At 62.0% G+C, this 22,703-nt stretch overlaps 1 protein-coding gene across 1 annotated transcript; it reads left to right on the forward strand.

Moving 5' to 3' along the window:
* Positions 1-2,278: 2,278 nt before the first annotated feature.
* Positions 2,279-21,317, forward strand: LOC134353528 (uncharacterized). Its single transcript, XM_063061527.1, has 5 exons — positions 2,279-2,531; positions 5,345-5,620; positions 6,777-6,851; positions 7,192-7,461; positions 21,208-21,317. The coding sequence occupies exons 1-5, from the start codon at positions 2,300-2,302 to the stop codon at positions 21,315-21,317; spliced, it is 963 nt and encodes a 320-aa protein (XP_062917597.1). The 5' UTR covers positions 2,279-2,299.
* The last annotated feature ends 1,386 nt before the right edge of the window (positions 21,318-22,703 follow it).

The raw sequence follows: 22,703 nt of genomic DNA on the forward strand, positions 1-22,703 counted from the left end.
AGAGGGAAGAGATTTAATAGGGACCCAAGGGGCAACGTTTTCACCAAGAGGGTGGTCTGTTTATGGAACGAGCTACCAGAGGAACTGGTTGGGGCAGGTACATTAACAGCATTTTAAAGACCCTTGGACAGGTCTGTGGGCAGGAAAGCTTTAGAGGGACATGGGACAGACGGGACTGGCTGACATAGGGATCTGGATCTGCAGGGACCAGATGGGCTGAAGGGGCTGTTTCCAGGCCATGTGTCTCTGTGACTCTGCACTCGGAGGTAAGATTACTCCCTCAAATCAGTGGCAGGGTTTCAAGCCAGGCCCTCCAGCTCTGAACGCCCAGGAGAGTTTCCCAAGGAAATGGCTCAGGGATACACTCAGGCATGGCTGCCACAGGTGGAGGAGGCAATCCCCAACGTCATCTACTGAGAGACTGCTGGGTAAACAATAGCATGGAAACCAGTCTCCCCCCTACTCCCCGTCCCATTGTCCAGCACTGTCACCTGTGTGTGGGAGAGGCAAGGAGAGTAGGGGGGGATGGGGGGAGTGTCAATGAGGAGGGAGGAGTGACATTGGGGCAGTGTGGAGGGAGGTTTTTTCTTCTCCCTTCCACTCTGGGACAGTCTCTCTCTCCTCCCTGCCTTCTGCCCCCACTCTCCCTGACCCTGTCCCTCAATCTCTCAACCACTCTTCTCCCCATTTTCCTTCCTCCAATTGTTTCACTCTGCTTCCTTCTCCCTACTTCCTCCCCTCGCTCTCCCCTTTCCCTCCTCTCTTGCTCATGTTCACTCTCCCTCTCTACTTCCTCTCCCTCCCCAACTCTCCCACATTCCCCCCACCACACCCCTCTCTCCCTCTCTCTCTAACTCTCACTCTCTTCAAGGAGCTTCTCAAATGACTCATTTCCTGTTTTTCTCGCAGTCTCAGCAGTAGAGGTTTTAATCTGTGCACAACACCTGCCAACAGTTCAAAATTAGAAAACGTTCTCTGCCAGGGCAGTGTGTGATGGGACAGTGTCACTCTGTGTCTGACCCCGGGAGTGTGTGATGAGATGGTGTGGAGTGAGATTCACTCTGTGTCTGACCCCGGGAGTGTGTGATGGGACGGTGTGGAGGGAGATTCACTCTGTGTCTGACCCCGGGAGTGTGTGATGGGACGGTGTGGAGGGAGATTCACTCTGTGTCTGACCCCGGGAGTGTGTGATGGGACGGTGTGGAGGGAGTTTCAGTCTGTGTCTGACCCCGGGAGTGTGTGATGGGACGGTGTGGAGGGAGATTCACTCTGTGTCTGACCCCGGGAGTGTGTGATGGGGTGATGGGTCGGTGTGGGGGGAACTTCACTCTGTGTCTGACCCCGGGAGTGTGTGATGGGACGGTGTGGAGGGAGATTCACTCTGTGTCTGACCCCGGGAGTGTGTGATGGGACGGTGTGGAGGGGGTTTCAGTCTGTGTCTGACCCCGGGAGTGTGTGATGGGACGGTGTGGAGGGAGATTCACTCTGTGTCTGACCCCGGGAGTGTCTGATGGGGTGATGGGTCGGTGTGGGGGGAACTTCACTCTGTGTCTGACCCCGGGAGTGTGTGATGGGACGGTGTGAAGGGAGCTTCACTCTGTGTCTGACCCCGGGAGTGTGTGATGGGACGGTGTGGAGGGAGTTTCAGTCTGTGTCTGACCCCGGGAGTATGTGATGGGACGGTGTGGAGGGAGATTCACTCTGTGTCTGACCCCGGGAGTGTGTGATGGGATGGTGTGGAGGGAGTTTCAGTCTCTTTGACCCCGGGAGTGTGTGATGGGACGGTGTGGAGGGAGATTCACTCTGTGTCTGACCCCGGGAGTGTGTGATGGGTCGGTGTGGGGGGAGCTTCACTCTGTGTCTGACCCCGGGAGTGTGTGATGGGACGGTGTGAAGGGAGCTTCACTCTGTGTCTGACCCCGGGAGTGTGTGATGGGACGGTGTGGGGGGAGCTTCACTCTGTGTCTGACCCCGGGAGTGTGTGATGGGACGGTGTGAAGGGAGCTTCACTCTGTGTCTGACCCCGGGAGCGTGTGATGGGTCGGTGTGGGGGGAGCTTCGCTCTGTGTCTGACCCCAGGAGCGGGTGATGGGACGGTGTGGAGGGAGCTTCACTCTGTGTCTGACCCCGGGAGTGTGTGATGGGACGGTGTGGAGGGAGTTTCACTCTGTGTCTGACCCTGGGAGTGTGTGATGGGACGGTGTGGAGGGAGTTTCGGTGAGAAAGGGCTGTCTGGTATTGGGTGTGGTGGGGGTGTGTGTTGTATGTTCAGGGAGGAAGCAGATATTCCCCAGAGGGGATGCTGAGCGGAAGGAGCTCTCTGCAGACTCTGCTAAGTCTTCTGTGCATATCTGTATCTCCGACACTCCCCTCTCCGAGGTCAGAATCCTATGGCTCCCGAAATGAAGTCCTGCTGATCTTCTCCTGGTTGGCTCGATCCACCATGCCTTGCGATGCTCCCCCTCTTGGGGCTTGTCTGCTCTTCCTGCTCTGCTCTGTCCTGGCCTCAAAGAACCAGATCTTGGGCCGAGGTAAAGGAGGGAGATTCCGGGGAGCAGGTGTGGGGCCAAAGGGCTGGCTCCCTCAAGGGAGAAGGGGCGAGAGGGGGTGCAGGGTCAACGAGAGATGGGAGAGAGGGGGTGCAGGGTCAACGAGACATGGAGAGGAAGTGAGTGGAGGGGAGAGCAGTGGGGGGAAGGGGAAGGGAAGGCGAGGGAGTGTAATGGGGAAGCGGGAATGGGAGAGAGTGGAGGAGACAGAGGTGAATGGGGGGCTGATGAGAGGGGGAGGAGAGAGGAGGGTGTGAGAGAAAGGGAAGGGGAAGAGAATGAGGGGGAGGAGTGGGCACAGTATGATGAGGAGAGAGTGTATGGGTGAAGAGGAAGGGGAGAGAGAGGTGTGGAAAGAGGGAAGTGGGGCAAGGGGGAGAGAGAGATGGGGGTACAGAGAGTGATGAAAGTGGGGCTGAAAGGGGTGGCCTGAGGGTGGGGAATACCGTGGCAGAGAGAGAGAAGGAAGGCAGCAGAGAAAAAGGGAAGGAAGGAGTGTTGAGGGGTTGCATAGTAACAGGGTGAATGGGGGAACAGGGAAGGGGTGGGGGTGAGAGTGGAATGCAGAGAGAGGGTTGGGGAGAGCAGAGAGATGGGGAGGGGGGAACCGGAAAGGGGTGGGGGGGAGGTTGAAGAGAGAGGTGGGAGGACAGTAGCGAAATGGCAGGCCGTGGTGGAGAGAGAGAATTGGGCAGAAGGGTGGTGGGCAAAGGGGACAGGGAGGGAGGGGAGATAGAGATGCAGAAAGAGAGAATATGTCAGAGACAGGCAGAGGGGTAGAGAGAGAGTTTGGGAAAGATAGTGGTGGAGAGGCAGAGAGAGGGTGGGAGATTGGGAAGAAGTGGAGAGGTGAGGAAATAGAGAAGCAGGAGAGAGGCAGTGGGATAGGGAGCGAGGGAGAGAGGTGTGAAGCGGGTCCGTGACAGAGAGGGGGTGGGGATCGAGAGAGGGAAGGGAAAAGAGACAGAAAGAGAGACAGAGAAGAGGGAGAGGAGGAGTACTGTCAGAGAGAGGGAAGGGGGTGGCAAGGTGTTGCATTTTGGGAAGACAAACCAGGGCCGGGCTTTCAGTGGACAGCAGGGCCCTGAGGAGTGTTGTAGGGTGGGTGACAGAGCGGTTCAGGTACGTGGTTCACTCAAAGTGGCATCACAGCTGGACAGGACGGTGAGAAAGGCATTTGGCACCCTGGCCTTCGTCTGAAGGGCACTGAGGTCAGGAGTTGGGAGGTCACGTTACAGGTCAAGAGTTGGGAGGTCACGTTACAGGTCCGGAGTTGGGAGGTCACGTTACAGGTCAGGAGTTGGGAGGTCACGTTACAGGTCCGGAGTTGGGAGGTCACGTTACAGGTCCGGAGTTGGGAGGTCACGTTACAGGTCAGGAGTTGGGAGTTTACGTTACAGTTGTACAAGACGTTGGTGAGGCCGCACTTGGGCTATTGTGTTCAGTTTTGGTCGCCCTTCTATCGGAAAGATACCGTGAAGCTGGAGAGATGCAGAGAAGATTGATGAGGATATTGACGGGGCTCGAGGGACTGAGTTATGGAGATCGGTGGGTAGGCTGGGACTTTATTCCCTGGAGCGTAGGAGACTAAAGGGTTACCTTACAGAGGTGTATAAAACCACGAGGGGTACGGACAGGGTGAATGTGCACCGTCTTTTCCCCCAGGGTTGGGGAATCTAGAACCAGAGGGAACAGGTTTAAAGTGAGAGGGGAAAGATGTAACAGGGACATGAACAACTTTTTCACCCAGAGGGTGGTGTGTGTGTGGAACGAGCTGCCAGAGGAAGTGGCTGAGGCAGGTCCACACCCTCCCGTCACACTCTCCCGGGGTCAGACACAGAGTGAAACTCCCTCCACACCGTCCCGTCACACTCTCCCGGGGTCAGACACAGAGTGAAACTCCCTCCACACCGTCCCATCACACTCTCCCGGGGTCAGACACAGAGTGAAACTCCCTCCACACCCTCCCGTCACACTCTCCCGGGGTCAGACACAGAGTGAATCTCCCTCCACACCGTCCCATCACACACTCCCGGGGTCAGACACAGAGTGAATCTCCCTCCACACCGTCCCATCACACACTCCCGGGGTCAGACACAGAGTGAATCTCCCTCCACACTGTCCCATCACACACTCCCGGGGTCAGACACAGAGTGAATCTCCCTCCACACTGTCCCATCACACACTCCCGGGGTCAGACACAGAGTGAATCTCCCTCCACACCGTCCCATCACACAGTCCCGGGGTGAGACACAGAGTAAAGGTCTGTGCACATGGTCCTATCAAATCTGAAGGGGCACAATTGGAGGAAAGTATAAGGGGGAATGTCGGAAACACAAGAGATGCTGCAGGTGCTGGAAGTCCACAGTCACACAGGCAAAACGCTGGAGGAACTCAGCAGGTCAGTCAGCATCTACGGAAATGAATAAACAGTTGACATTTTGTCGGAACCGGGTGAAAGGTCTTGGCCCGAAATGTCTACTGCCCATTCATTTCTGTAGATATTGCCTGACCTGTGCTGAGGTCGTCCAGCGGTTTGTAGGGGGGATGCCAGCGGTAGGTTTTTTTACACAGAGACTGGTGGGTGTGTGGAAGGCCCTGCCAGGGCTGGTGCTGGGTGTGCAGAAACATTAGGGACGTGTAAGAGACTCCCAGATAGGCACGTGGATGAAAGGAGGACAGACGGCTATGTGGTTAGATTGATTGTGGAGTAGTTCACAACACCATGTGCTGAAGGGCCTGGAATGTGATCTACTGTTCTGTTCACCCAAATACCTCCCTCCGTCCACCAACAGTGGGAAACACGGTGGAGCTGCCGTGCCTTAGAGAGGGAAATGTATCCCGGACCCGGCAGCAGGTGAACTGGAGCCGTACTCTGCAAGGCGTTGTCCACCAGCTGGCATCTGTGAATGTGAGCAAGGGGGAGTGGCCTGGCAAGCAGGTAACCCTGATCTATGACGACGTCCTTTACCTCCTGCTTCACAATGTGTCCTCGGATGACGCTGGGGGCTACCTGTGCGTCGCCGGGAATGGGAGTGTGTGGGCCACTTTGGTGTGCATCCAGAACCACAGTAAGTCCGACTATATCTTGTCTGTCACAACACACACACACACACACACACACACACACACACACAATGTCCGGGATCAGACACAGAGTGAATCTCCCTCCACACCGTCCCATCACACACTCCCGGGATCAGACACAGAGTGAATCTCCCTCCACACCGTCCCATCACACACTCCCGGGGTCAGACACAGAGTGAAGCTCCCTCCACACCGTCCCATCACACACTCCCAGGGTCAGACACAGAGTGAATCTCCCTCCACACCGTCCCATCACACACTCCCGGGGTCAGACACAGAGTGAATCTCCCTCCACACTGTCCCATCACATACTCCCGGGGTCAGACACAGAGTGAATCTCCCTCCACACTGTCCCATCACACACTCCCGGGGTCAGACACAGAGTGAATCTCCCTCCACACCGTCCCATTACACACTCCCGGGGTCAGACACAGAGTGAATCTCCCTCCACACCGTCCCATCACACACTCCTTGGGTCAGACACTGAGTGAAACTCCCTCCACACCGTCCCATCATACACTCCCGGGGTCAGACACAGAGTGAATCTCCCTCCACACTGTCCCATCACACACTCCCGGGATCAGACACAGAGTGGAACTCCCTCCACACAGTCCCATCACACACTCCCGGGGTCAGACACAGAGTGAATCTCCCTCCACACTGTCCCATCACACACTCCCGGGGTCAGACACAGAGTGAATCTCCCTCCACACTGTCCCATCACACACTCCTGGGGTCAGACACAGAGTGAATCTCCCTCCACACTGTCCCATCACACACTCCCGGGGTCAGACACAGAGTGAATCTCCCTCCACACCATCCCATCACACACTCCTTGGGTCAGACACTGAGTGAAACTCCCTCCACACCGTCCCATCACACACTCCCGGGGTCAGACACAGAGTGAATCTCCCTCCACACTGTCCCATCACACACTCCCGGGGTCAGACACAGAGTGAAGCTCCCTCCACACCGTCCCATCGCACACTCCCAGGGTCAGACACAGAGTGAATCTCCCTCCACACCGTCCCTTCACACACTCCCGGGGTCAGACACAGTGAATCTCCCTCCACACCGTCCCATCGCACACTCCCGGGACGCAGGCCGTTAGCAAAACCTTCACCAGCTCTCTGTCTCCAGCAGGTGGTGTTGGACTTTCAGAGGGAACTAATATACCTTGGACATGTGAGGGGTTCGAAATTCAGCTAGTAAACGGTAATCTGTGGCAATGCGCTGTCTAATTCTGTACGGGACCTGTCTTTGTATCTATGGGGTTGGGAAAATGCATTCTCTCCCACCTCAGTCCTACCTCCCCTCCTGTCTGCCTCTCTCATCCCTTGACTCTCTCTTCTTTCTCTCTCCCCTTTTCTCCCCGTTCTCCCCTCTCTCCTCCCTCCGCTCCTCTTTTCTCTTCCATCTCTCCTCATCATTTTCCTTCTCCAACCCCTTCCTCATCACTGCTCTCACTCATCTGTCTCTCCACCACCCTCCCCCTCCCAGATCTCTCCCTCTGTCACTCTACCCCCTACCCATTAGTGATTCTCTTTGCCTCCAGTCTCTCGGAACAGCTGCCTCTCCCTCGGAGACACAGCCGTCCTCAGCTGCCCTCAGGCCGCCAAACCTCCGTTCCACTTGTTACACCGAGGGATGGAGCCCGGAAAACAGCGCTGCTCGTCGATCTTCGGCAGGGTGAACCTGCATCCAGGGTATGGTCTGCGACTCAGCAGGGGCTGGCCCCTCCTCATCCTCCGCCTGCAGCAATCCGGCTACTACTTCTGCAGTCCTGATGGTCTCAAATATAGTGTGGATCTCGTCCAGCGATCAGGTAGTCTGCCTATCTCCGTAAACCTCGTTATAGTCCTCTCCCCATCTCTGTCACCACGCTCCCTCCTTATAAAACCCACTCTCTACTACACTGCTTCCCACCCGCGTGACCCTTGCCCTCCCCTCCCCTCCTCTCCGTCTCCGTCACCCCCTTCCTCCCCAACACCCCTCCCCATCTCCGTCACCCACCCTCACCAACGCCCCCCGTCTCCATCACCCTCTTCCTCTCCTATACCCCTCCCCGTCTCTGTCACCCACCCTCACCAACGCCCCCCGTCTCCATCACCCTCTTCCTCCCCTATACCCCTCCCCGTCTCTGTCACCCACCCTCCCCAACACCCCCCCATCTCCATCACCCTCTTCCTCCCCTATACCCCTCCCCATGCCTGTCACCCACCCTCCCCAATGCCCCCCGTCTCCGTCACCCACCCTCCCCAACACCCCCCATCTCCATTACCCCCTTTCTCCCCAACACCCCTCCACGTCTCCGTCACCCACCCTCACCAACACCCCCCGTATCCGTCACCCCCTTCCTCCCCTATACCCCTCCCCGTCTCCGTCACCCACCCTCACCAACGGCCCCCCCCGTCTCCATCACCCTCTTCCTCCCCAACAACCCCCCCGTCTCCGTCACTCACCCTCCCCAACACCCCCCATCTCCATCACCCCCTTCCTCCCCAACACCCCTCCACGTCTCCGTCACCCACCCTCACCAACGCCCCCCGTATCCGTCACCCCCTTCCTCCCCTATACCCCTCCCCGTCTCCGTCACCCACCCTCACCAACACCCACCCGTCTCCATCACCCTCTTCCTCCCCAACACCCACCCCGTCTCCGTCACCCACCCTCCCCAACACCTCCCCCGTCTCCATCACCCTCTTCCTCCCCTATACCCCTCCCCGTCTCCGTCACCCACCCTCACCAACACCCACCCGTCTCCATCACCCTCTTCCTCCCCAACACCCACCCCGTCTCCGTCACCCACCCTCCCCAACACCTCCCCCGTCTCCATCACCCTCTTCCTCACCTATACCCCTCCCCGTCTCCATCACCCACCCTCCCCAACACCCCCCGTCTCCATCACCCTCTTCCTCCCCAACACCCACCCCGTCTCCGTCACCCACCCTCCCCAACACCTCCCCGTCTCCGTCACCCACCCTCCCCAACACCCCCCCATCTCCGTCACCCCCTTCCTCCCCTATACCCCTCCACGTCTCCGTCACCCACCCTCCCCAATGCCCCCCCGTCTCCGTCACCCACCCTCCCCAACGCCCCCCGTATCCGTCACCCCCTTCCTCCCCTATACCCCTCCCCGTCTCCGTCACCCACCCTCACCAACGGCCCCTGTCTCCGTCACCCCCTTCCTCACCTATACCCCTCCCCGTCTCCGTCACCCACCCTCCCCAACACCCCCCCGTCTCCATCACCCTCTTCCTCCCCAACACCCCCTCCGTCTCCGTCACCCACCCTCCCCAACACCTCCCCATCTCTGTCACCCCCTTCCTCCCCGATACCCCTCCACGTCTCCGTCACCCACCTTCATCAACGGCCCCCGTCTCCGTCACCCCCTTCCTCCACTATACCCCTCCCCGTCTCCATCACCCACCCTCCCCAACACCCCCCCATCTCCGTCACCTACCCTCCCCAACACCCCCCGTCTCATTCACCCTCTTCCTCCCTTATACCCCTCCCCGTTTCCGTCACCCACCCTCCCCAACACCCCCCTCCGTCTCCGTCACCCACCCTCCCCAACAACTCCCTCCGTCTCCGTCACCTTCTTCCTCCCATATACCCCTCCCCGTCTCTGTCACCCACCCTCCCCAACACTCCCCCGTCTCCGTCACCCTCTTCCTCCCCAACACCCCTCGCCGTCTCCGTCACCCACCCTCCCCAACACCCCCCTATCTCTGTCACCCACCCTCCCCAACACCCCCCCGTCTCCGTCACCCTCTTCCTCCCCTATACCCCTCCCTGTCTCCGTCACCCACCCTCCCCAACACCCCCCCTCTCCGTCACCCTCTTCCTCCCCAACACCCCTCCCCGTCTCAGTCACCCACCCTCCCCAAAACCCCCCGTCTCCGTCACCCTCTTCCTCCCCTATACCCCTCCCCATCTCTGTCACCCACCCTCCCCAACACCCCCGTCTCCCTCACCCACCCTCCCCAACACCCCCCGTCTCCGTCACCCACCCTCCCCAACACCCCCCCGTCTCCGTCACCCTCTTCCTCTCCAACACCCCTCCCCGTCTCCGTCACCCACCCTCCCCAACACCCCCCGTCTCCGTCACCCACCCTCCCCAACACTCCCCCGTCTCTGTCACCCACCCTTCCCAACACCCCCCCGTCTCTGTCACCCTCTTCCTCTCCAACACCCCCCGTCTCCGTCACCCACCCTCCCCAACACCCCCCGTCTCCGTCACCCACTCTCCCCAACACCCCCCCGTCTCCGTCACCCTCTTCCTCCCCTATACCCCTCCCTGTCTCCGTCACCCACCCTCCCCAACACCCCCCGTCTCCGTCACCCACTCTCCCCAACACCGCCCCCGTCTCCGTCACCATCTTCCTCCCCTATATCCCTCCCCGTCTCTGTCACCCACCCTCCCCAACACCCCACTGTCTCCGTCACCCTCTTCCTCCCCAACACCCCCCCGTCTCTGTCACCCACCATCCCCAACACCCCCCGTCTCCGTCACTCTCTTCCTCCCCTATACCCCTCCCCATCTCTGTCACCCACCCTCCCCAACACCCCCCCGTCTCCGTCACCCACCCTCCCCAACACCCCCCCCGTCTCCGTCACCCACCCTCCCCAACACCCCCCCATCTCCGTCACCCTCTTCCTCTCCAACACCCCTCCCCGTCTCCGTCACCCACCCTCCCCAACACTCCCCGTCTCCGTCACCCACCCTCCCCAACACTCCCCGTCTCCGTCACCCACCCCCCCCAACACCCCCCGTCTCTGTCACCCACCCTCCCCAACACCCCACCGTCTCTGTCACCCTCTTCCTCCCCTATACCCCTCCCCGTCTCCATCACCCTCTTCCTCCCCAACACCCCTCCCCGTCTCCGTCACCCTCTTCCTCCCCAACACCTCCCCGACTCAGTCACCCACCCTCCCCAACACCCCCCCGTCTCTGTCACCCTCTTCCTCCCCAACACCCCCCCCGTCTCCGTCACCCATCCTCCCCAACACCCTTCGTCTCCGTCACCCTCTTCGTCCCCTATACCCCCGCATCTCCGTCACCCATCCTCCCCAACACCCACCGTCTCCATCAGCCTCTTCCTCCCCAACAGCCCCCTGTCTCCGTCACCCACCCTCCCCAACACCCCCCGTCTCCGTCACCCACCCTCCCCAACACCCCCCCGTCTCCATCACCCTCTTCCTCCCCAACACCCCCCCCGTCTTCGTCACCCTCTTCCTCCCCTATATCCCTCCCCGTCTCTGTCACCCTCTTCCTCCCCAACACCCCCCCCGTCTCCGTCACCCACCCTCCCCAACACCCCCCCTTGTTTCCGTCACCCTCTTTCTCCACAACACCCCCCCGTCTCTGTCACCCACCCTCCCCAACACCCCCCGTCTCCGTCACCCTCTTCCTCCCCTATACCCCACCCCGTCTCCGTCACCCACCCTCCCCAACACCCCCGTCTCCGTCACCCACCCTCCCCAACACCCCCCTGTCTCCGTCACCCACCCGCCCCAACACCCCCCCGTCTCTGTCACCCTCTTCCTCCTCAACACCCCCCCGTCTCTGTCACCCTCTTCCTCCTCAACAACCCCCCCGTCACCATCACCTTCCCCCTCCCCTACACCCTTGCCCGTCTCCGTCACCCACCCTCCCCAACACCCCCCCGTCTCTGTCACCCTCTTCCTCCCCAACACCACCCCCATCTCCGTCACCCACCCTCCCCAACACCCCCCCGTCTCCGTCACCCTCTTCCTCCCCAACACCCCACCCGTCTTTGTCACCCTCTTCCTCCCCTACACCCCTCCACGTCTCCGTCACCCACCCTCCCCAACACCCCCCATCTCCGTCATCCACCCTCCCCAACACCTCCCGTCTCTGTCACCCTCTTCCTCCCCTATACCCCTCCCCGTCTCCGTCACCCTCTTCCTCCCCAACACCCCCTCTTGTCTCCGTCACCCTCTTTGTCCCCTATATCCCCCCCGTCTCTGTCACCCACCCTCCCCAACACCCCCCCCGTCTCCGTCACCCTCTTCCACCCCAACACACCCCCATCTCCGTCACCCTCTTCCTCCCCAACACACCCCACCGTCTCCGTCACCCTCTTCCACCCCAACACACCCCCATCTCCGTCACCCTCTTCCTCCCCAACACACCCCCATCTCCGTCACCCTCTTCCTCCCCAACACACCCCCATCTCCGTCACCCTCTTCCTCCCCAACACCCCCCGTCTCTGTCACCCACCCCCCCAACAACCCCCGTCTCCGTCACCCACCCTCCCCAACACCCCCCTCCGTCTCCGTCACCCACCCTCCCCAACAACCCCCTCCGTCTCCGTCACCTTCTTCCTCCCATATACCCCTCCCCGTCACCGTCACCCATCCTCCCCAACACCCCCCGTCTCCGTCACCCTCTTCCTCCCCTATACCCCTCCCTGTCTCCGTCACCCACCCTCCCCAACACCCCCCCTCTCCATCACCCTCTTCCTCCCCAACACCCCTCGCCGTCTCCGTCACCCACCCTCCCCAACACCCCCTATCTCTGTCACCCACCCTCCCCAACACCCCCCCGTCTCCGTCACCCTCTTCCTCCCCTATACCCCTCCCTGTCTCCGTCACCCACCCTCCCCAACACCTCCCCTCTCCGTCACCCTCTTCCTCCCCTATACCCCTCCCCATCTCTGTCACCCACCCTCCCCAACACCCCCCCGTCTCCATCACCCACCCTCCCCAACAACCCCCGTCTCCGTCACCCACCCTCCCCAACACCCCCCCGTCTCCGTCACCCTCTTCCTCTCCAACACCCCTCCCCGTCTCCGTCACCCACCCTCCCCAACACCCCCCGTCTCCATCACCCACCCTCCCCAACACTCCCCCGTCTCTGTCACCCACCCTCCCCAACACCCCCCCGTCTCCATCACCCACCCTCCCCAACAACCCCCCGTCTCCGTCACCCACCCTCCCCAACACCCCCCCATCTCCGTCACCCTCTTCCTCTCCAACACCCCTCCCCGTCTCCGTCACCCACCCTCCCCAACACCCCCCGTCTCCATCACCCACCCTCCCCAACACTCCCCCGTCTCTGTCACCCACCCTTCCCAACACCCCCCCGTCTCTGTCACCCTCTTCCTCTCCAACAGCCCCCCGTCTCTGTCACCCACCCTCCCCAACACCCCCCGTCTCCGTCACCCACTCTCCCCAACACCCCCCCCGTCTCCGTCACCATCTTCCTCCCCTATATCCCTCCCCGTCTCTGTCACCCACCCTCCCCAACACCCCACTGTCTCCGTCACCCTCTTCCTCCCCAACACCCCCCGTCTCTGACACCCACCCTCCCCAACACCCCCCGTCTCTGTCACCCTCTTCCTCTCCATCAGCCCCCCGTCTCTGTCACCCACCCTCCCCAACACCCCCCGTCTCTGTCACTCTCTTCCTCCCCTATACCCCTCCCCATCTCTGTCACCCACCCTCCCCAACACCCCCCCGTCTCCGTCACCCACCCTCCCCAACACCCCCCCATCTCCGTCACCCTCTTCCTCTCCAACACCCCTCCCCGTCTCCGTCACCCACCCTCCCCAACACTCCCCGTCTCCGTCACCCACCCCCCCAACACCCCCCCGTCTCTGTCACCCACCCTCCCCAACACCCCACCGTCTCCGTCACCCTCTTCCTTCCCTATACCCCTCCCCGTCTCCATCACCCTCTTCCTCCCCAACACCCCTCCCCGTCTCCGTCACCCTCTTCCTCCCCAACACCTCCCCGACTCAGTCACCCACCCACCCCAACACCCCCCCCGTCTCTGTCACCCTCTTCCTCCCCAACACCCCCCCGTCTCCGTCACCCATCCTCCCCAACACCCTTCGTCTCCGTCACCCTCTTCGTCCCCTATACCCCCCCATCTCCGTCACCCATGCTCCCCAACACCCACCGTCTCCATCACCCTCTTCCTCCCCAACAGCCCCCTGTCTCCGTCACCCACCCTCCCCAACACCCCCCCGTCTCCGTCACCCACCCTCCCCAACACCCCCCCCGTCTCCATCACCCTCTTCCTCCCCAACACCCCCCCATCTTCGTCACCCTCTTCCTCCCCTATATCCCTCCCCGTCTCTGTCACCCTCTTCCTCCCCAACACCCCCCCCATCTCCGTCACCCTCTTCCTCCCCAACACCCCCCCCGTCTCCGTCACCCACCCTCCCCAACACCCCCCCGTCTCTGTCACCCTCTTCCTCCACAACACCCCCCCGTCTCTGTCACCCACCCTCCCCAACACCCCCCGTCTCCGTCACCCTCTTCCTCCCCTATACCCCACCCCGTCTCCGTCACCCACCCTCCCCAACACCCCCGTCTCCGTCACCCACCCTCCCCAACACCCCCCTGTCTCCGTCACCCACCCTCCCCAACACCCCCCCGTCTCTGTCACCCTCTTCCTCCTCAACACCCCCCCGTCTCTGTCACCCTCTTCCTCCTCAACAACCCCCCCGTCACCATCACCTTCCCCCTCCCCTACACCCTTGCCCGTCTCCGTCACCCACCCTCCCCAACACCCCCCCATCTCTGTCACCCTCTTCCTCCCCAACACCACCCCCATCTCCGTCACCCACCCTCCCCAACACCCCCCCGTCTCCGTCACCCTCTTCCTCCCCAACACCCCACCCGTCTTTGTCACCCTCTTCCTCCCCTACACCCCTCCACGTCTCCGTCACCCACCCTCCCCAACACCCCCCATCTCCGTCATCCACCCTCCCCAACACCCCCCGTCTCTGTCACCCTCTTCCTCCCTTATACCCCTCCCCGTCTCCGTCACCCTCTTCCTCCCCAACACCCCCTCTTGTCTCCGTCACCCTCTTTGTCCCCTATATCCCCCCCGTCTCTGTCACCCACCCTCCCCAACACCCCCCCCCGTCTCCGTCACCCTCTTCCACCCCAACACACCCCCATCTCCGTCACCCTCTTCCTCCCCAACACACCCCCCCGTCTCCGTCACCCTCTTCCACCCCAACACACCCCCATCTCCGTCACCCTTTTCCTCCCCAACACACCCCCATCTCCGTCACCCTCTTCCTCCCCAACACACCCCCATCTCCGTCACCCTCTTCCTCCCCAACACCCCCCGTCTCTGTCACCCACCCCCCCAACAACCCCCGTCTCCGTCACCCACCCTCCCCAACACCCCCCTCCGTCTCCGTCACCCACCCTCCCCAACAACCCCCTCCGTCTCCGTCACCTTCTTCCTCCCATATACCCCTCCCCGTCACCGTCACCCATCCTCCCCAACACCCCCCGTCTCCGTCACCCTCTTCCTCCCCTATACCCCTCCCTGTCTCCGTCACCCACCCTCCCCAACACCCCCCGTCTCCGTCACCCTCTTCCTCCCCTATACCCCTCCCTGTCTCCGTCACCCACCCTCCCCAACACCGCCCCTCTCCATCACCCTCTTCCTCCCCAACACCCCTCGCCGTCTCCGTCACCCACCCTCCCCAACACCCCCCTATCTCTGTCACCCACCCTCCCCAACACCCCCCCGTCTCCGTCACCCTCTTCCTCCCCAACACCCCTCCCCGTCTCAGTCACCCACCCTCCCCAACACCCCCCGTCTCCGTCACCCTCTTCCTCCCCTATACCCCTCCCCATCTCTGTCACCCACCCTCCCCAACACCCCCCCGTCTCCATCACCCACCCTCCCCAACAACCCCCCGTCTCCGTCACCCACCCTCCCCAACACCCCCCCGTCTCCGTCACCCTCTTCCTCTCCAACACCCCTCCCCGTCTCCGTCACCCACCCTCCCCAACACCCCCCGTCTCCATCACCCACCCTCCCCAACACTCCCCCGTCTCTGTCACCCACCCTTCCCAACACCCCCCCGTCTCTGTCACCCTCTTCCTCTCCAACACCCCACCCGTCTTTGTCACCCTCTTCCTCCCCTACACCCCTCCACGTCTCCGTCACCCACCCTCCCCAACACCCCCCCATCTCCGTCATCCACCCTCCCCAACACCCCCCCGTCTCTGTCACCCTCTTCCTCCCCTATACCCCTCCCCGTCTCCGTCACCCTCTTCCTCCCCAACACCCCCTCTTGTCTCCGTCACCCTCTTCATCCCCTATATCCCCCCCGTCTCTGTCACCCACCCTCCCCAACACCCCCCGTCTCCGTCACCCTCTTCCTCCCCAACACCCCCCCGTCTCCGTCACCCTCTTCCTCCCCAACACCCTCCCGTCTCCGTCACTCTCTTCCTCCCCAACACACCCCATCTCCGTCACCCTCTTCCTCCCCAACACCCCCCGTCTGTCACCCAACAACCCCCATCTCCATCACCCTCTTCCTCCCCAACACCCCCCCGTCCCCATCACCCTCTTCCTCCCCAACACCCCCCCCCCGTCTCCGTCACCCATCCTCCCCAACACCCCCGTCTCCGTCACCCTCTTCCTCCCCAACACCCCCCCGTCTCCATCACCCACCCTCCCCAACACCCCATCCCGTCCCTGTCACCCTCTTCCTCCCCAACACCCCCCCGTCTCCGTCACCCTCTTCCTCCCCAACACCCCCCCGTCTCCGTCACCCTCTTCCTCCCCAACACCCCCCCGTCTCCGTCACTCTCTTCCTCCCCAACACACCCCATCTCCGTCACCCTCTTCCTCCCCAACACCCCCCCCGTCTCTGTCACCCACCCCCCCAACAACCCCCATCTCCATCACCCTCTTCCTCCCCAACACCCCCCCGTCCCCATCACCCTCTTCCTCCCCAACACCCCCCTCGTCTCCGTCACCCATCCTCCCCAACACCCCCGTCTCCGTCACCCTCTTCCTCCCCAACACCCCCCGTCTCCATCACCCACCCTCCCCAACACCCCATCCCGTCTCTGTCACCCTCTTCCTCCCCAACACCCCCCCGTCTCCGTCACCCTCTTCCACCCCAACACACCCCCATCTCCGTCACCCTCTTCCTCCCCAACACACCCCCATCTCCGTCACCCTCTTCCTCCCCAACACACCCCCATCTCCGTCACCCTCTTCCTCCCCAACACCCCCCGTCTCTGTCACCCACCCCCCCAACAACCCCTGTCTCCGTCACCCATCCTCCCCAACACCCCCCCATCTCCATCACCCTCTTCCTCCCCAACACCCACCCTGTCTCCGTCACCCATCCTCCCCAACACCCCCCGTCTCCGTCACCCTCTTCCTCCCCAACACCCCCCGTCTCCATCAACCTCTTCCTCCCCAACACCCCCCCGTCTCCGTCACCCTCTTCCTCCCCAACACCCCCCCGTCTCCGTCACTCTCTTCCTCCCCAACACACCCCATCTCCGTCACCCTCTTCCTCCCCAACACCCCCCGTCTCTGTCACCCACCCCCCCAACAACCCCCATCTCCATCACCCTCTTCCTCCCCAACACCCCCCCGTCCCCATCACCCTCTTCCTCCCCAACACCCCCCCGTCTCCGTCACCCATCCTCCCCAACACCCCCGTCTCCGTCACCCTCTTCCTCCCCAACACCCCCCCGTCTCCATCACCCACCCTCCCCAACACCCCATCCCGTCTCTGTCACCCTCTTCCTCCCCAACACCCCCCGTCTCCGTCACCCTCTTCCACCCCAACACACCCCCATCTCCGTCACCCTCTTCCTCCCCAACACACCCCCATCTCCGTCACCCTCTTCCTCCCCAACACACCCCCATCTCCGTCACCCTCTTCCTCCCCAACACCACCCGTCTCTGTCACCCACCCCCCCAACAACCCCCGTCTCCGTCACCCATCCTCCCCAACACCCCCCATCTCCATCACCCTCTTCCTCCCCAACACCCCCCCGTCTCCGTCTCCCATCCTCCCCAACAACCCCCGTCTCCGTCACCCATCCTCCCCAACACCCCCCATCTCCATCACCCTCTTCCTCCCCAACACCCACCCCGTCTCCGTCTCCCATCCTCCCCAACACCCCCCGTCTCCGTCACCCTCTTCCTCCCCAACACCACCCGTCTCCATCAACCTCTTCCTCCCCAACACCCCCCCGTCTCCGTCACCCTCTTCCTCCCCAACACCCCCCCATCTCCATCACCCTCTTCCTCCCCAACACCCCCCCCATCTCCGTCACCCTCTTCCTCCCCTATATCCCTCCCCATCTCCGTCACCCTCTTCCTCCCCAACACCCCCCCGTCTCCGTCACCCTCTTTCTCCCCAACACCCCCCCCGTCTCCGTCACCGTCTTCCTCCCCAACACCCCCCCATCTCCGTCACCCTCTTCCTCCCCTATATCCCTCCCCGTCTCTGTCACCCACCCTCCTCAACACCCCCCTTGTCTCCGTCACCCTCTTCGTCCCCTATATCCCCCCCGTCTCTGTCACCCACCCTCCCCAACACCCCCCGTCTCCGTCACCCTCTTCCTCCCCTACACCCCACCCCGTCTCCGTCACCCACCCTCCCCAACACCCCCCGTCTCTGTCACCCTCTTCCTCCTCAACAACCCCCCATCTCCGTCACCCTCTTCCTCCCCAACACCCCCCCGTCTCCGTCACCCTCTTCCTCCCCAACACCTCCCCCATCTCCGTCACCCTCTTCCTCCCCAACACACCCTCATCTCCGTCACCCTCTTCCTCCCCTATACCCCCCCCGTCTCCGTCACCCTCTTCCTCCCCAACACCCCCCGTCTCCGTCACCCTCTTTCTCCCCAACACCTCCCCGTCTCCGTCACCCTCTTCCTCCCCAACACCCCCCTGTCTCCATCACCTTCTCCCTCCCCTACACCCCTGCCCGTCTCCGTCACCCACCCTCCCCAACACCCCACCCGTCTCTGTCACCCTCTTCCTCCCCAACACCCCCCCGTCTCTGTCACCCTCTTCCTCCCCAACACCCCCCGTCTCTGTCACCCTCTTCCTCCCCAACACACCCTCATCTCCGTCACCCTCTTCCTCCCCAACACCCCCCGTCTCTGTCACCCACCCCCCCAACACCCCCCGTCTCCGTCACCCATCCTCCCCAACACCCTCCCCGTCTCTGTCACCCTCTTCCTCCCCAACACCACCCCCGTCTCCGTCATCCACCCTCCCCAACACCCCCCCGTCTCCGTCACCCTCTTCCTCCCCAACACCCCACCCGTCTTTGTCACCCTCTTCCTCCCCTACACCCCTCCCCTTCTCCGTCACCCACCCTCCCCAACACCCCCCGTCTCCGTCACCCACCCTCCCCAACAACCCCACGTCTCTGTCACCCACCCTCCCCAACACCCCCCGTCTCCGTCACCCTCTTCCTCCCCTATACCCCTCCCCGTCTACGTCACCCTCTTCCTCCCCAACACCCCCCGCGTCTCCGTCACCCTCTTCCTCCCCAACACCCCCCCGTCTCCGTCACCCTCTTCCTCCCCAACACACCCCCGTCTCCGTCACCCACCCTCCCCAACACCCCCCGTCTCTGTCACCCTCTTCCTCCCCTATACCCCCCCGTCTCCGTCACCCTCTTCCTCCCCAACACCCCCCGTCTCCGTCACCCTCTTCCTCCCCAACACCCCCCCGTCTCTGTCACCCTCTTCCTCCCCAGCAACCCCCTGTCTCCATCACCTTCTCCCTCCCCTACACCCCTGCCCATCTCCGTCACCCACCCTCCCCAACACCCCCCCATCTCTGTCACCCTCTTCCTCCCCAACACCACCCCCGTCTCCGTCACCCACCCTCCCCAACACCCCCCGTCTCCGTCACCCTCTTCCTCCCCAACACCCCACCCGTCTTTGTGACCCTCTTCCTCCCCTACACCCCTCCCCGTCTCCGTCATCCACCCTCCACAACACCCCCCCCGTCTCCGTCACCCACCCTCCCCAACACCCCCCCGTCTCTGTCACCCTCTTCCTCCCCTATACCCCTCCCCGTCTCCGTCACCCTCTTCCTCCCCAACATCCCCCCCGTCTCCGTCACCCTCTTCCTCCCCAACACTGCCCATCTTCGTCACCCTCTTCCTCCCCAACACCCCCCCATCTCCATCACCCTCTTCCTCCCCAACACACCCCCATCTCCGTCACCCTCTTCCTCCCGTCTCCGTCACCCATCCTCCCCAACACCCCCCCATCTCCATCACCCTCTTCCTCCCCAACGCCACCCCATCTCCGTCACCCTATTCCTCCCCTATACCCCTCCCCGTCTCTGTCACCCACCCTCCCCAACACCCCCCTGTCTTCGTCACCCTCTTCCTCCCCAACACCCTCCCCGTCTCCGTCACCCACCCTCCCCAACACCCCACCGTCTCCGTCACCCTCTTCCTCCCCAACACCCCCCGTCTCCGTCACCCTCTTCCTCCCCAACACCCCCCCATCTCCGTCACCCTCTTCCTCCCCAACAGCCCCCCGTCTCCATCACCCTCTTCCTCCCCAACAGCCCCCCGTCTCCGTCACCCTCTTCGTCCCCAACACCCCCCCCGTATCCGTCACCCACCCTCCCCAATGCCCCCGTCTCCGTCACCCACCCTCCCCAACAGCCCCCCGTCTCCATCACCCCCTTCCTCCCCAACACCCCCCGTCTCCATCACCCTCTTCCTCCCCAACACCCCCCCGTCTCCGTCACCCACCCTCCCCAACACCCCCCTGTCTCCGTCACCCTCTTCCTCCCCTATACCCCTCCCCGTCTCTGTCACCCACCCTCCCCAACACTCCACCGTCTCCATCACCCTCTTCCTCCCCAACACCCCCCCCGTCTCCGTCACCCTCTTCCTCCCCAACACCCCCCCTCCGTCTCTGTCATCCTCTTCCTCCCTAACACCCCCCCGTCTCCGTCACCCTCTTCCTCCCCAACACCCCCCCTCTGTCTCCGTCACCCTCTTCCTCCCCAACACCCCCAGTCTCCGTCACCCTCTTCCTCCCCAACAGACCCCCGTCTCCGTCACCCTCTTTGTCCCCTATACCCCCCGTCTCTGTCACCCACCCTCCCCAACACCCCCCGGTCTCCGTCACCCTCTTCGTTCCCAACACCCCCCCGTATCCGTCACCCACCCTCCCCAACACCCCGCTGTCTCCGTCACCCTCTTCCTCCCCAACACCCCCCCGTATCCATCACCCACCCTCCCCAACACCCCCCGTCTCCGTCACCCACCCTCCCCAACACCCCCCATCTCCGTCACCCTCTTCCTCCCCAACACCCCCCCTCCGTCTCCGTCACCCTCTTCCTCCCCAACACCCCCCCATCTCCGTCACCCTCTTCCTCCCCAACACCCCCCCGTCTCCGTCACCCACCCTCCCCAACAGCCCCCATCTCCATCACCCTCTTCCTCCCCAACACCCCCCCTCCGTCTCCGTCACCCTCTTCCTCCCCAACACCCCCCCGTCTCCGTCACCCATCCTCCCCAACACCCCCCCCGTCTCCGTCACCCATCCTCCCCAACACCCCCCCCGTCTCCGTCACCCATCCTCCCCAACACCCCCCCCGTCTCCGTCACCCATCCTCCCCAACACCCCCCCCGTCTCTGACACTGCTTCTCTTCCCTACACCCATCTCCATCTCCATCACTCCTTCCCTACCCCCCTCCCAGTGTCCATCACCCCCTCTGCCCCGCACCCCTCTCCGTTTCCGAGTGCTGACCTCTGCCTCTGCCCACAGATATCCTGGACTTCCCACTGAGTTTGTGGATTCCTCTGACCACGGTCTTCCTGACAGTGTGTGTCTACGCCTTGTGTGTCACCCTGTCCTTCACTATCCGTCGCAGTTAAGTATCGAAGGCGACAGATTCTTACCCCCACCTGCTCCTACCCCCAACCCCTCCTCCCACCCCCGAGCTCTTCCGGCTGGTTTGGCATCCTACCGTATGTCTCCAGGGCCCCTCCCTCACCCCCAGTTCCTAACTGAATTGAATTGACTTTAGTCCTTACATTATTCATTTACACGAGGAGTAAAACTCTTCACGTTACGTCTCAGTCTGAATGTGCAATTTATCATAAATAGAATGTACCTGGGAGGGTCTTAACAACTTGTGTGAAGATTGTTCACTCCCAGCCTGTCTCTATCCCCTCCTATTCTCTCCCTCTCCAACCCCATCTGCCCTTTCCCCTTCTATCCCTTACCCCCTCCACAGACCTGCTCACCCCCTCACTATTTAATTACTCTCTCTCTCTCCCCCTCTCCTCTCTCGTCCTCACTCTCTTCCTGACTCACTCCCTCTCTCCCTCGCTTCTGTCTCTCTCTCTCTGTCTGTCTCTCCCCTCTCCCTCCTTCCCACTCTCTCTCCTCTTGCCCAACCCCTACCTTCCCTTCCTCTCTTTCCATCTTCCTGCAACCCTCTGCCGCACTCTCTGTCTCTCTCTGTACTTTCCTCCTTCCCACTTCTTCCTGCCTCCTTTTTCACTGTCACTCCCCTCTTTCCATCTCCTTTCTCCGTCACCCTCTGTTTCTTTCTTACCCCGTCGCTTTCTGTTGCACCCCTCCCCAGCTCTCTCTACATTCCAGTCCCCATCCTCTCCCTAGGACACATTTCCTTGACCCTGATCCTCCCCCCTTCTCCCTCCCTCCCTCTCCCTCTCCCTCCCTCTCCCTCTCCTTCCCTCTCCCTCTCTCTCTCTCTCTCTCTCTGTCTCTCTCTCCTTCTCCCTCCCTCTCCCTCCCTCTCCCTCTCTGTCTCTTTCTCTCCCTCTCCCTTTCTCTCCCTCTCCCTCCCTCTCTCTCTCTCTCCCTCTCCCTCCCTCTCTCTCTCTGTCTCTTTCTCTCCCTCTCCCTCCCTCTCCCTCCCTCTCTCTCTCTCTCTGTCTCTCTCTCTCTCTCTCTCTCTCTCTCACACACACACACACACACACACACACACACACACACAGGTGAGCAGGTCTGTGGAGGGGGTAAGGGATAGAAGGGGAAAGGGCAGATGGGGTTGGAGAGGGAGAGAATAGAAGGGGATGGAGACAGGCTGGGAGTGAACAATCTTCACACAAGTTGTTAAGACCCTCCCAGGTACATTCTATTTATGATAAATTGCACATTCAGACTGAGACGTAACATGAAGAGTTTTACTCCTCGTGTATATGAAGAATGTAAGGAATAAAGTGAATTCAATTCAATTAGGAATTGGGGGTCACAGGAAGAAGTGGGAGGGAGGAAAGCACAGAGAG

Source organism: Mobula hypostoma, chromosome 11, assembly GCF_963921235.1.
Source record: "Mobula hypostoma chromosome 11, sMobHyp1.1, whole genome shotgun sequence".
NCBI classification, from domain to species: domain Eukaryota; kingdom Metazoa; phylum Chordata; class Chondrichthyes; order Myliobatiformes; family Myliobatidae; genus Mobula; species Mobula hypostoma.